The 15,272-nt window shown below is 40.3% G+C and overlaps 1 protein-coding gene across 2 annotated transcripts in view; it reads right to left on the bottom strand.

Moving 5' to 3' along the window:
* snx29 (sorting nexin 29) overlaps window positions 1-15,272 on the bottom strand; it is a 508,092-nt gene that overhangs the window by 354,518 nt on the left and 138,302 nt on the right. For both annotated transcript variants that reach the window (XM_060840443.1, XM_060840444.1), the window contains one exon: window positions 205-333. In XM_060840443.1, coding sequence (XP_060696426.1) covers window positions 205-333 — 129 coding nt within the window. The remainder of the gene's footprint in view (window positions 1-204; window positions 334-15,272) is intronic.

The following is a 15,272-nucleotide window of genomic DNA, read 5'->3' as shown; positions in this document are numbered from 1 at the left end:
ATTAGTAAATTTGCTATGAGGCAACACTTGTTCTTTCCCACCTTCTACATTTAAAAAGATTACACGTGTATGCCAAAAACTGAAAAAGTAAACACAATCTCAGGAGAAACTTTGGCATGTGACACTTTACCCTTCATAGAATGATGCCCAAAGTCCATCCTCCCTTTCCACAATTACTGTCCCAGGCTAGTTCACCTCTCCTACCTTGCCAATGCCTGAACTTTGGCAGCATGTCGTTCATCTTGCTCTTGTAGTTTTTTTTTCTGGTTGTCAATTTCTTGCCTGAGTGCTGCAGAATGTTCCATCTCACCATCAAGTAAGTTTCGCAGTGATCTGGAAAAAAAGGCGTACCATCTGTTACACTAGACCAATGAAGAAACCTAGTGGCCCAAGTGCAAGCTATAAAGTTCTAAAATACCATACAACTTAGTGGGCGGCACGGTGGCACAGTGGTTAGAACTGCTGCCTCACAGCGCCTGAGACCCGGGTTCAATTCCCGACTCAGGCGACTGACTGTGTGGAGTTTGCACGTTCTCCCCATGTCTGCGTGGGTTTCCTCCGGGTGCTCCAGTTTCCTCCCACAGTCCAAAGATGTGCGGGTCAGGTGAATTGGCCAGGATAAATTGCCCGTAGTGTTAGGTAGGGGTAAATGTAGGGGTATGGGTGGGTTGCGCTTCGGCGGGTCGGTGTGGACTTGTTGGGCCGAAGGGCCTGTTTCCACACTAAGTCTAATCTTATTTAAATATTGCGGTCCTCAGCATTACGCCATTTACACATTATACAACATTATATTATTATAATAATAGCACTATTTAAGATAATCTACACACATTAAGGAAATATTCTCCACAGGCTGAATTAACCACACTAAATTGCTATGATCCCCTCACCAGGCTTTCTTGGGGGTGAGGAAATACAATTCAAAATTATTGATCTGGAGGTCTGCAGCATTTCTTCCAGAAAACTGAGAATTACAATTTTCATCTATTAAGAGAATGCGAAATATAAACCCCATCTGAATTTCTCCCTGGATAACCTTCCATCTATCAGCCTGTAAACTGAGAACTATTCACTCTTGGCAAAATAACTCCATCACCACTGTCTAACCTTTTCAGTCTGCATTCACCACCCTCCAATCCCCTCTAAACCTTCCTACACTTGAATAACGCCATCTCTGGCGCTCTCTCTCATCCTGTGCTCTTGATCATCAGCGAGGTTTTCTCCAACTTCCTCTTTGCTGTCCTCATCACTCACGTCTCCTGCCTTCTTTCAAAATCACTCCTTCTAGTGTTCAGCTCTGATAAAAGGTTCTCCCCAACTGCTTCATTCACTTTTGGTTGAATTTTCAAATTACTGACAACAGAGATATTACCACAGTACTTTTGAAATTCTTAATTTGCTGAAATATGTCCTTGTCTCAGCTTTTTCCCAAAACAAAAGGGTAAATTATTATTTAAAAGGGAAACAGTTCAAAACGTGTCAGTGCATCTGGGCATCTTTGTGCATGAATTGCAGAAAGTGTAGAAACAGGTGCAGCATGTAATAAGACAGGCAAAAGGAATTCTGTCAGTTATTGCAAAAGGACTGGATTTAAAAAGTGAAATGTTCTTATATTTATATAAGGCATTGGTGAGACCACACCTGGAATATTGGGAACAGTTTTGGTCTCCTTACTTGAGGAAAGATATAGTGGCACTGGAGGCAGTTCAGAGGAAATTCACCAAGTTGATTCCAGAGATGAAAGGGCTATCAAACGAACAGCGGTTGAATAACTTGGGCTTATCTCACTGGAGTTTAGAAGAATGAAGGGAAGATCTAAGTTAGGTAGCTAAAATACTAAAGGGGTCTGATAAGGTGAATGTTGAACAGATGTTCCCCCTTCTGGGACAGTCTCAAACAAGAGGTTATAGGTATTGAGTGAGAGGAGGTAGGTTCAAACTGAAATAAGGAGAAACTACTACATGTCATTCTTCTGTAACATGTGGTTCATTAACGGAAATTCACTGTCATGCAATTGATGAATTGGGGGCACTGTTTCTAAAACACAAACTTTTAAAATGTGTGTTGGCTGTAATGCTATTATATCGCCACACTTTAAGCGCTGTTTCTAAAGCACAATTTTTCTATCATGCAGGGTTGCTCAAGAACACAACCATTACATTATAGAAGAACTACCCAGAGGGTAGTGAATCTCTGGAACTCACGATGCCAGAATGTAGTGGAGGTAGAATTAACCTACAGACTCAAGAAAGAAATGAATATGTTCTGATGAAAAGCCAGATAAAGGGCTATAGGGAGCAGACAGGAAAGTGGAGTTGAGACCAGGATAAGATTAGCCATGTTAATATTAAATGGCAGAGCAGGCTCAAAGGGTTGAATTGTCTACTCCCGCTGCTAATTCCTATGTTCAGTAAATTAATCGTGGCCTTTAATACCTATTGACCCCTGATATACACCGATCATGACTTTCTAAGTCTGTAACTTAAGCATTCATGACACATTTGGCCTAACCATCCATTGCCAGATGTAGCTCAATGATCAAATTCTCCCCAACCAAAATGGCACACATTCTGAGGTCATCCAAGAGAAAAAGAGCATGTTAAGTCATATAAACTACAGCAGAATGACGCCTGAATACCTTCCATTGTCACTTTCACCCTCACCTCCAGCAAGTGTGATAGTTTTTTTTACCATCAACATAGAGATCACCCACTCAGCTGAATCCACCACTTCTCCCAACTTGCTGTTTGTAGTTACTCCATACAGGAAATCTGCTGTCACAGGACAACATACTCAACTGCTTAGGTCATTCTGACACACCCACTGCGGCTGATCTGTGACAACTCTATCACACCTGTCATTCAACGACACTGATATCAATGCCCATCCTTCTGCTGTCCTACACTTTACACTTACTGGAAGAGATAGCTGTAGCTTTTTAGCTCTGAACAAAATAATGACATTTTCTTTTCTGGATGTCACTTCTTGAGGTTCTTCTCCTGCAATTTTAAGTAGCTCCTCTTTTGTCTTAAGGTCTGTACTGTATATAGAACTTTTAACATTTTATCTTAGTTCATCTTATACAGGCCTCTATATTTCTTCCACAGATTTTATTGTCCAAGCTCCAGAGACTCAGAGCAAAGTGGATAATACGTATTACCTTAAATTTCTCTAACTGAAACCAAATCTTGCTCAGTGTACACTCGCTTCTGACCTTAATTCCCATTTCTCATTTGTCCCCGTCAGCCCCTTGATATCACCACATTGTATTTTCAGCTCCTCCAACTATTCCCACAAAACTGCTGGCCAGCCAAGTTCCATTCCTAAACATGTAGTAATATAATAAATTCACTCCAGCAAACAACCACAAAATGCACCTTCACAGCACCTAAAACATAGCAAACTATTCCAAGTTTAATTAGGGTCCTGATAAGAAGCAGGCTATTGAAACAAAAACTGACAACACTAATGAAGGTGATATTAGAACAGTGGATGAAATGCTAGGTTAGTAGGTTTTAAAAAAACATTTTATAGCAATGAAGAGATTTAGAATGACAAAGAAGAATGACATTCTAGAATTAGGGCCTAAGTGGTTGAATGCATGACCACCAACTGTGAGCCAAATAGTTGGGGTAGATACAACAGTCCAGGATTGCAGAAAGGGATAATTTGAAACTAATTTCCACTTTAAATAAAACCAAACTAAAAATTAGAATGCCCTAAAAGTTTCAGTGGGTAAACACGTTGCTGAGCTGGTATGGTAATGGTGAATATAGACTAGGGAAATCCCAGGTTGGAACCCTTATCTGAACTAAATTAGATCATCACATCTGAGATGGCAGTAGGCAATACAGATGCTTTCATTGGCTCAAAGGCTACAAGGTAAAAATCAGAAAAAAAAATCAGTGTTCCAACTCTCATTTCCTGTCCAGTAAACCTTGCTAAAACAGAACTCCTATTGGATTCCACTGGCTTACACAGAGTCTTTCAGGTTTGAAACAGGCCATTCAGTCCAACCAATCACTGCCAGCATTAATGCACCACACAAGCCTTTTTCTCAACCCCCATTATATAACCCAGCTGGGGAAGGCAAAAACCACCATGGGAGGTGAAGGCAGAGAGATAATGTCACTCAGCTAGTAATCTAGAGGCCCAGGTTTGGAGGCCATATTCAAATCCCACATCCCACCTTAGCAGCTCGCTGAATTTACAGTCAATTAATAAACTTGAACAATAAAACTATTCTCAGGTTGGTGATCATGAAACTATCTTTGATAATTATAAAACCCATCAGGTTCACTCACGTACTTTAGGGGAGGAATTCAGCTGTTCTTACCTATGTGCTAAACCACTCACTTCAATAACATTTATGGATGGACAGCAAATGTGAAACTGGTCAGCAATCACAGAGTCTACTTGCAAAAGTGAACTGGTGAGAGTTAGGACCTAAGCAAGAGTTTTGTATGAGTAGAAGCTTCTGAAGGATGCAAAATGGGAGGCGAAGCCTGCGAGCATTGATCTATCACAGCCTAGAGTGACAAAAAATGCTGTGAAGTATAAACTATTCCTGTAGTTCTAGGTAGTAGCTATTTCTTAACCCTGTACTAAGCATTAGAAATGACATTCACTTTTCTCTAAGGACATGAAATGTCTCAAAGTAACTAAAAATAGGAGAAATGAAAATAATATGACTTAAAGAGTTAAAGGAACAATGTAGGCAAAAACTATTCATTTAGATTCAACCTAGTAACTGCAAATCTGTCTCAAATTGTACTGTGCAATACTGTAATGCATTTCAATCTAAACTTTACATTCAATCGGTATACCTGACACAATTTTCAATAACAGTCTAAATAATAGGCTGCATCTGTAATTGCGTAATTTAAATTTAAATCTGTTTTAATAGGCCGTTGGGTTTTACCTGAATGTGATAATACTGTGGCTTTGAGGAATGCATTTTGTCCTGGTGTTTCTTTAATGAAGAAAGGTTGTAACAGAGATCCCAGGCAGCCTGCTCCAAAGCCACGAACGTAAACAGGTTGCAAGACCTTGGGTTTATTGAGGTTGGAACAATAGAAGCAGCATGAATGGATGGAGCGAACTCCCATAGGACCAGGGTTCATAATTTTAGTTTTTCAGTGCAGGGGCATTGACGCCTGGTGTGGACACTGCAACACAGCTCTCTCTCCCTCTCACATACACACAAGAATTGCATATGAGACAACCTATTTTACGGAATTCACCTTGTCAAGGATGCATTTATCAGATGTTACGATACTGGAACAGTTACTCTTTAGTAGTTAAATAATCTATTATTATATTACGCTTTTCAACAGAATTAAGTTATTCCAATTTCTTCTTTCTTATGTTATATTTTAACTTGGTAAGGTCCAAGATAGTGTTGCTGAACAAAGAGACCTTGGAGTGCAAGCTCATCACTCCACAGGATAGCGAAGAAAGCATTTGGTATGCTTTCCTTTATTGGTCACAGCACTGAGTACAGGAGTTGGGAGGTCATGTTGCAGCTGTACAGGACATTGGTTAGGCCACTGTTGGAATATTGTGTGCAATTCTGGTCTCCTTCCTAACAGAAGGATGTTGTGAAACTTGAAAGGGTTCAGAAAAAAATTACAAGGATGTTGCCAGGGATGGAGGATTTGAGCTATAGGGAGCATTTAAATCGGCTGGAGCTGTTTTCTCAGGAGAGTCGGAGGTTGCGGGGTGACCTGATAGAGGTTTATAAAATCATGAGGGGCATGGATAGGGTAAATGGACAAGATCTTTTCCCTGGGGTGGGGGAGTCCAGAACTAGAGGGCATTGGTTTAGGGTGAAAGGGAAAAGAAATAGAAGAGACCTAAAGGGCAACCTTTTCATGCAGAGGGTGGTGCGTGTGTGGAATGAGCTGCCAGAGGAAGTGGTGGAGGTTAGTACAATTGCAACATTTAAAAGGCATCTGGATGGGTATATGAATAGGAAGGGTTTGGAGGGATATGAGCCGGGTGCTGGCATGTGGAATTAGATTGGGTTGGGATATAGGATCAGCATGAACGAGTTGGACCAAAGGGTCTGTTTCCGTGCTGAACATCACTATGACTCCACAACTATAACGTACGAATAAAATGCATTTTGCTTCAAGATTGACCAATTGAATTGCAACCTGAATGAAACCCCTGGCACTTGCCTTCAAAATAAGAAAAACATTAGAGTCTAGGCTGTCTTCATAATATATTTTAAGGGGGTTTGGTCTGGTCCATAACACTGACTTTTACATTTTATGTTCTGATACATAGTTGTGCAGGGCTTGATTTTTTTAAATTTAATCATGGCACATTGGTTGGCCAGCATTTATTGCTCTGATTGCCCTTGAACTGAGTGGCTTACTCGGCCATTTCAGAGGGCAACTGCGAGGCAACTACACTGCTGAGAGTCTGGTCTTGCGTGTAGGCCAGACCAGGTGAGGATGGCAGATTTCCTTCCCTGAAGGACAACAGTGAGCCAGATGAGTTCTTCTGATAATTAGCAATGGTTTCACAGCATCAGCAGATTCTTAATTCCAGATTTTTTTAAAATTGGATTTAAAATCTACTATTCCTGGGTCCCCAGAAGTTAGCTCAGTTTCTGGATTAATAGTTTAGCAATAATACCACTAGGCCATTGAATTTAAATTAATCACATAGCAGAGAAAAAGCTCTTTCCCAGCACAAATACTAGAGAACAATTGTGTTAGGGGACTAACTAATCTAAGGCACAGACAGAAGGACCTGTGGCCAGATGCAAAAAATCAGAAAGGTGTGTTGCTTCCCTGGTGCCAGGATCAAAGATGTCTCAGCGAGGGCGCAGAATGTTCTCAAGAGGGAGAGGGACCAGCAGGAGATCATTGTACACATTGGGACCTATGACATAGGAAGGGAAAAGGGATGAGGTTCTGAAGGGAGAATATAGAGAGTTAGGCAGGAATTTAAAAAGGAGATCCTCAAGAGTAATAATATCTGGAGTATTTCCAGTGCTGCGAGCTAGTGAGGGTAGGAATAGGAGGATAGAGCAGATGAATGCTTGGCTGAGGAGCTGGTGTTTAGGAGAAGGATTCACATTTTTGGATCACTGGAATCTCTTCCGGGGTAGAAGTGACCTGTACAAGAAGGACAGATTGCACCTGAATTGGAAGGGTTTGGAGGGATAAGGGCCAGGTGCTGGCAGGTGGGATTAGATTGGGTTGGGATATATGGTTGGACCAAAGGGTCTGTTTCCGTGCTGTCCATCTCTATGATTCTATAACTCCATAACTACAATGTACGAATAAAATGTATTTTGCTTCAAGATTGACCAACCATATACTTGACTAATTTACTAGCAGGGAGATTTGCTAGAGCTGCTCAGGAGGATTTAAGTTATTAAGGTGGGGTGGGGGGGGGGGGGGGGGGGGGGGACCCAGAGAGATAGTGAGGAAAGAGATCAATCTGAAACAGGTACAGTTGATAACAGAAGCCAGTCAAACAGTCAGGGCAGGCAGGGAAAAAGCAGAGAATAAGATAGAACTGATAAATTAAACTACATTTATTTTAATGCAAGAGGCCAAAAAGGGAAAGCAGATGAACTCAGAGCATGGTTAGGAAGGTGGGACTGGGATATCATAGCAATTACTGAAATGTGGCTCAGGGATGGACAGGACTGGTAGCTCAATGTTTCAGGATACAAACGCTACAGGAGGGACAGAAAGAGAGGCAAGAGAGGAGGGGGAAGAGGCGTCTTTGATAAGGGATAGCATTATAGCTGTACTCAGGGAGGACATTCCCGAAAATACATCCAGGGAAATTATTTGGGTTGAACTGAGAAATAAGAAAGAGATGATCACCTTATTAGGATTGTATTATAGATTCCCCCCTCCCCCCAATAGTCAGAGGGAAATTGAGAAATAAATTTGTCAGGAGATTTCAGTTATCTGCAAGAATAGGGTAATAATAGTAGGGGATTTTAACTTTCCAAACATCGACTGGGACTGCCATAGTGTTAAGGATTTAGATGCAAAGGAATTTGTTAAGTGCGCACAAAAAAAATTCCGATTCAATATGTGGATGTACCTATTAGAGAAGGTGCAAAACTTGCCCCACTCTTGGAAAATACAGCAGGGCAGGTGACTGAGGTTTCAGTGGAGGAGCACTTTAAGGCCATAATTCTATTAGTTTTAAAATAATGAAGGAAAAGGACAGACTAGATCTAAAAGTTGAAGTTCTAAACTGGAGGAAGGCCAATTTTGATGGTAGTAGGCAAGAACTTTCGAAAGTTCACTGGGGGCAGACGTTCGCAGGTAAAGGGAAGGCTGGAAAATGGCAGCCTTCAAACATGAGATAACAAGAGACAGTAAATTCCTGTTAGGGTGAAAGGAAAGGCTGGTAGGTATAGGCAATGCTGGATGACTCAAGAAATTGAGGGTTTGGTTAAGAAAAAAATGGAAGCATATGTCAGGTATAGACAGGACAGATTGAGTGAATCCTTCGAAGAGTATAAAGGCTGTAGGAGTATACTTAAGAGGGAGATCAGGAGGGCAAAAGGGGGATATGAGATAAGTTTGGAAAATCAGATTAAGGGGAATCCAAAAAAGTTTTACAAATACATTAAGGACGAAAGGGTAACTAGGGAGAGAATAGGCGGAATGAGACTATTTGACGTTGCCCTTTTGGCGCTGATCATTTGGCCCTGCTGTTTTGGCTCTAAACTGTCTTGGCACTCATTACTTTGGCGCTGAGCTGTTTTGGCGCCAATTCAGAATAAAAAAAAGTCTTGTAGAGCCTGAAAGAAATTCGTTTTTATTGCACTGTAAGAAATAAATCTAATTTTTTTATTCATTATTTTTAACCTATTCATCATAAAAACAAATTTCTACATTTTGCTACATTTATCAAACACATAGAGATAACCCATCGTGTGAAAATTTTGGTTTGTCTCTCTTGCTTAGAATGCTTTCAGCCATTTCTGGTATGGGCTCTACAAGAAAATAGAAAGAAAATTGTATTACAGCTTTCCTGTGTGAAGACAAAAGGGCTTAAGTATCATCAAGGCAGTAGATGACTATTAACAATTGTTAAATGAGAAAATGATTATAAAACGAGATTTGAATCTACAGCGGGTCATTACAGTTTTGACTATCAACTCTTGCTAGTTGAGAAAATTACATCGGGCCGTTAGTCATCCTCTCTTCTTTAACCAACCAAGACTTTTTTTTTAAATTCTGAATTGGTGCCAAAACAGCTCAGTGCCAAAGTAATGAGCGCCAAAACAGTTTAGAGTCAAAACAGCGGGGCCAAATGATCGGCGCCAAAACGTACCCGACCTTAGAATAGGGCCCCTCAAAGGTCAGCAAGGTGGCTTTTGTGTGGAACCGCAGGAGTTGGGCAAGATACTAAATGAATACTTTGCATCAGTGTTTACTGTGGAAAAGTACATGGAAGGTAGGGAAATACATGGGCACATCTTGAAAGATGTCCATATTACAGAGGAGGAATTGCTGAAATGCACAAACATGGTTAAAAGCCCAGGACCTGCTCAGGAGTAGCCTTGAACTCTGGAAGTGATTGCTGGGCCCCTTGCTGTGATATTTGTATCACAAATTTGAAAGACTGGAGGTTGGCTAACGTGGTGCCACTGTTTAAGAAGGGTGGTAAGGACAAGTCAGGGAACTATAGATCAGTAAGCCTGACATCAGTGGTGGGCAAGTTGTTGGAGGGAATCCTGAGGGACAGGATGTATATGTATTTGGAAAGGCAAGGACTCATCAGGGATAATCAACATGGCTGTGTGCGTGGGAAATCATGTATCACAAATCTGAAGTAACAAAGAAGATTGATGAGGGCAGAGTGGTGGGCATGATCTATATGGACATCAGTAAGGCATTTGACAAGGTTCCCCATGGGAGACTGGTTAGCAAGGTTAGAACTCACGGAATACAGGGAGAACTAGCCATTTGCATACAAAACTGGCTCAAAGTTGAAAACGGAGGTGGTGGAGGGTTGTTTTCCAGTCTGGAGGCCTGTGACCAGTGGAGTGCCATAAGGATCAGTGCTGGGTCCTCTACTTTTCGTCATTTATATAAATGATTTGGATGCGAGCATAAGATGTATAGTTAGTAAGTTTGCAGATGGCACCAAAATTGGAGGTGCAGTGGACAGCAAAGAAAGTTACTGCAGGTTACAACAGGGTCTGGACCAGATTGGCGAATGGGCTGAGAAGTGGCAGATGGAGGTTAACTTAAATAAATGTGAGGTGCTGCATTTTGGGAAAGAAATCTTACAGGATTTACACACTTAATGGTAAGGTCCTAGGGAGTGTTGCTGAACAAAGAGACCTTGGAGTACAGGTTCATAGCTCTTTGAAAGTGCAGTCACAGGTAAATAGGATAGTGAAGGAGGCATTTAGTATGCTTTCCTTTATTGGTCAGAGTATTGCGTTCAGGAGTTGGGAGGTCATGTTGTAGTTGTACAAGACATTGTTTAGGCCACTGTTGGAGTATTGCATGCAATTCTGGTCTCCTTCCCATTGGAAGGATGTTGTAAAACTTGAAAGGGCTCAGAAAAGATTTACAAGAATGTTACCAGGGTTGGAGAATTTGAGCAAGGGGGAGAGGTTGAACAGGCTGGGGCGGTTTTCCCTGGAGCATTGCAGGCTGAGGGGTGACCTTATAGAGGTTTATAAAATTATGAGGGGCATGGATAGGACAAATAGACAAAATCTCTTTCATGGGGTGAGGGGAGTCCATAACTAGAGGGCACAGATTTAGGGTGAGAGGGGAAAGATATAAAAGAGACCTTAGGGGCAACGTTTTCACGCAGAGGGTGGTACGGGTATGGAATGAGCTGCCAGAGGAAGTGGTGGAGGCTGGTACAATTGCAACGTTTAAAGGCATCTGAATAGGAAGGGTTTGGAGGGATATGGGCCGAGTGCTGGCAGGTGGGACTAGATTAGATTGGGATATCTTGACAAGTTGGACCAAAGGGTTTGTTTCCGTGTTGTACATCTCTATGACTCTCTACACAAAAGCAGTGAATGGGCAACAACATAAACGAAGATTCCTTCTCCAAGTTACTGTCAACGTACATAATTGAAACTGAATAATAGCAATTAGCTGCAAATGTTCTTTTTAAACAGTACAAGTGCAATAAATAAGATTTTACAAAGAAGAATCATGTATGTCAAGCTAGGAAGCAGTGCCAAAGCCATAACAAAAGTTGTATACAATCCAGGAAAGAAAAGACATTTACCATTTTTCTGACATTTGTAAATTACACAAATAATTGCATGATCTTATCATATTGCAGATGCTCAGAACACTCAGGAACTGTCAGAAAGGTAATTTCCACATTAAGTAGGACGAGACAAAAATTTAGCATGCCTTTGATTTTCAGTGATAAACACATAGAGTCATAGAGGTGAACAGCATGGTCCAACCTGTCCACACCGACCAGATATCCCAACCCAATCTAGTCCCACCTGCCAGCACCTGGCCCATATCCCTCCAAACCCTTCCTATTCATATACCCATCCAAATGCCTCTTAAATGTTGCAATTGTACCAGCCTCCACCACTTTCTCTGGCAGCTCATTCCATACCCATACCACCCTCTGTGAGAAAAAGTTGCCCCTTAGGTCTCTTTTATATCTTTCCCCTCTCACTCTAAACCTATGCCCTCTACATCACTGACAAAATGTAGCAAACGTCCACATAAACTATGGAAGTTGCAGGTTTGAACCTTTATTTGCTCGAAGTCAGATAATTTCATCTGAAATGGCAGTGGGCAATTCAATTGTCTTCACTGACTCCAAGATTATGAGTTTAAAAGAAAAGCCAGCAAGTGTTCCAACTCAGTTTCTGTCCAATAAACCTTGCGAAAAGAAAAATTATTTTGGGTCGCACAATTTTTTATCCTGCCGAGGGGGCGAGACAGACTGGGAGAGGGACAACAAGGGAGAGAGGGGGAGAGAGAGAGAGAAAGAGCGCGAGAGAGAGAGAGAGAGAGAGAAAGAAGCAGAATGAGTGTGAGATGCTGCAAACTGGAAGTGTACCATTAGGATAGCTTTTCTCATAATTTAAATTTCACCATTTGCCGTGATGGGATTTCAATCCCTGTCGCTCAGCGCATTCTAGATTACTAGTCCAGCGACATTGCAAGTATCCCACTATCTGCTCATTAATAATGGAGTTGCTTTTCTTGAAAATTAACTCCTCTCTTCCACCACAATTTCAAATTTCAAATGTTTACTAACTTCTGTGTAGAATGGCTGGTCTTGGATTTTATATGCCTTTGGTCCTTGTGGTTTTATAAAGGTGTGTTTTGTCCTGGTTTCTTTTAGAGAGAGACTGGGGTACAGGTGTCAAGCAGTCTTGAGAAGATAAACAATTGGTGAGGCCTTGAGGTTTTTATTTTCAAGTTGGAACAAAAGAAGTAGCCTGAATGGGTGTGGTCAAGTTCTCACAGATCCAGAATTTTTAGCTAACTTTCAGCAGTTGTTGCTGGGGTCTCAGCAGGATTTGGCAGACCATGAAACTCTCCCAGCTGCTACACACTCTCTTTCAGAATTGTCTTTTGATGTTCTTTCCACCGAGATTAAAGAACTGTATGTGAGACAACCTATTTTTTGCCAAGGATGTGTTTATGGGATGCAACCAAGTTGGAACATTTAATCAGTAACAGTCGCTGTTTAATAGTAAAATAATCTATTATTCTGCTAAGTGTTTCAAGTAGAGTTGTTATTCCAAATTCCTCTTTCTTTTGCTATGTTTTAACAATCGCATTTGAATAATTGTGTTTTGCTTAATATCAAGTAATTTGACAAATCAAATTGCACTTGGAACACAGCACCTGGCATTTATCTTTAAAATAACAAAAAGGGTCTAGGCTACCTTCTTAATATAATTTGAGGGATGTCTGGGTTGGTCCATAAAAGTCCCCTTGCTGCCGCTAGTACCTTTTAGGTATACTTTTGTCCAAGGCCGGCATGATCTGGTGTGGATAAGGATAGCCAACTTCCAACCTAACTAGAAGAGTCCATTGTAGTAAACAAGATATAGTTTATTGCATCTCTCAACTATTTACACGTATCTCATACCCTTATGACAACATTAGAGATATTAAAATGACCTGCTATTAGGTTGACTCTTCAAAAATCCTTAGTTATTCTGCCCACCGATCCTCATTATTACAATAGGTGGTATTTGTCACACTCAATCAGTAATAAACCTTTCATTCTCACAGACAACAGCTTTGTACTTGACTCATAAACCAGCAAAAACAAATTCTACTTATCCAATCATTTCCTTCTAAAATCATAAAATTCTCAATCTAATTACTTCTTAACCTACTATATTCCAGGGAATACAGTCATACTTTATGTAACCTCTCTTCATAGTACTACCTTTGGAATTCCTGGTAACACTGTAATAAATCTGCACAATGCTTCTCAGAAAATCAATGTTGTTTTTGAGGTGCATTAATATATGGATTAATCACAGCTTTGTTCAGCTGTTGTAAAACATTCTCCCCTTCATAGTCTAGTGCTCTAGTTGTAAATGCCAACATTTCATGAACTGTTTTGATTCCTTTTCATACCAGGGTACTACAATTTACTTGTCTACGAACCCCTAAATCACTGTGCATTTCCACTATTCCTAGTTATTAGTACAAATCTTTTTATCAGTCAGAAATGACGAAGCTCACATATAACTATGTTGAAATTCATTTATCAAGATTTGCCCACTCACTTTAATAGTGGGGGAACGAAAGGAGCAGGGCACCATAGTCCATACCTCTGTAGTCATCTCCAATAACCCCAACCTTCTATACTTGGTTTACATCATATTTGCGAAAACAATTTTACTTCCTGAACCCAAGACACAAGTGGAAAATCGTACTCAACATTTCACAAACTTTAAACATTTACGCATTTTAGCAGCAGCTACGGATACATTAAAGTTGCTAATATATCATGTAAAAACAAATTCTTCCAAAAGAATCAACAGATCCAAGGATAATGAAAATAAAATACGTAATTGTAAAATGACAAAATAACTTCACCAGTGTAGCACAAAGTTTAAACTGTACTCTTTATTGCACAGGGCTTTTGTGAGATCACATCTGCTTAACAGTGGGCAGTTTTGATCTCCAGATTTTATTTATTATTGTCACATGTACCAAGATACAGTGAAAAGTATTGTTTTGTGTGCTAACCAGACAAATCATGCCTTACATAAATACATCAGAGCGATAGAATAGAATACAGAATATACTGTTACAGCTACAGAGAGAATGCAGAGAGAGATCAACTCTAATATATGAGAGGTCCATTCATAAGTCTGATAACAGTGGGGAAGAAGCTGTTCTTGAATCTGTTGGTAAATGTTTTCAAACGTTTATATTTTCTGCCTGATGAAAGAGAATATAACTGAGGTGGGAGAGATCTTTGATTATGTTGGCTGCTTTCCCAAGGCAGCAGGAAGTGTAGATGGAGTCAATGGAAGGAAAGCTAGATTTTGTGATGTACTGAGCTGCGTACAGATTTATAACTTCTTTGGGATGGAAATACTTGCATTAATGATGCTATAGCAAAGTTCACTAAATTGATGTCTGGCATGAGGGCAATGTCCTATGATGATAGGCTGAGCAAAATTGAGTCTATTTTTTATAGAGTTTGGAAGAATCGGATGTGAATATTGAAGATTCTAAAGTGTTTTGATAGGGCACACTCTGAGGAATTGTTTCTACCAATTGAGGAATCTAAAACCAGAGTGCAACCTCAGAATATGGGGCCAATCATTTGGGACTGAATTGAGAAATAATTTCACTTAAAGGGTTGAGAATTTGGAATCCCCTGCCTCAGAGGGTTGTAGATACACTATTGTTGAGTACATTTCAGGCTGGTACAGACATATATTTGGTTTCTCAGGAAATCAACGGACATGAGGAGTGAGGAAAGAAGTAAAGTTGTAAATCATGATCAGTTTGATTGTGCTTAATGGCAAGGCAAACTCAATGGACCAAGTGGTCTACTCTTGCTTAATGTATTAAGCAAAATGATTACATTTTGTAACACATATCTACAAGTCCTTAGCAAATACAATTTAAACAGAGAGTACAGTATCAATGTTCTGTAATTTCAGTCAAAGCAGGAAATATAATTTTATGAATACACAAAGAGAATAGAAATAAGTTTTAATATCTTACCAAAGACTCTAGTGTTTCAGTTCATTTGCAAAAGTCAGAAATTACTGAAAAGCTATGCTTTGA

Source organism: Hemiscyllium ocellatum, chromosome 20 (assembly GCF_020745735.1).
Source record: "Hemiscyllium ocellatum isolate sHemOce1 chromosome 20, sHemOce1.pat.X.cur, whole genome shotgun sequence".
Lineage (NCBI taxonomy): Eukaryota > Metazoa > Chordata > Chondrichthyes > Orectolobiformes > Hemiscylliidae > Hemiscyllium > Hemiscyllium ocellatum.
The sequence above is the reverse complement of the archived record's forward strand: the minus strand, read 5'-3'. Positions and strand labels throughout refer to the sequence as shown.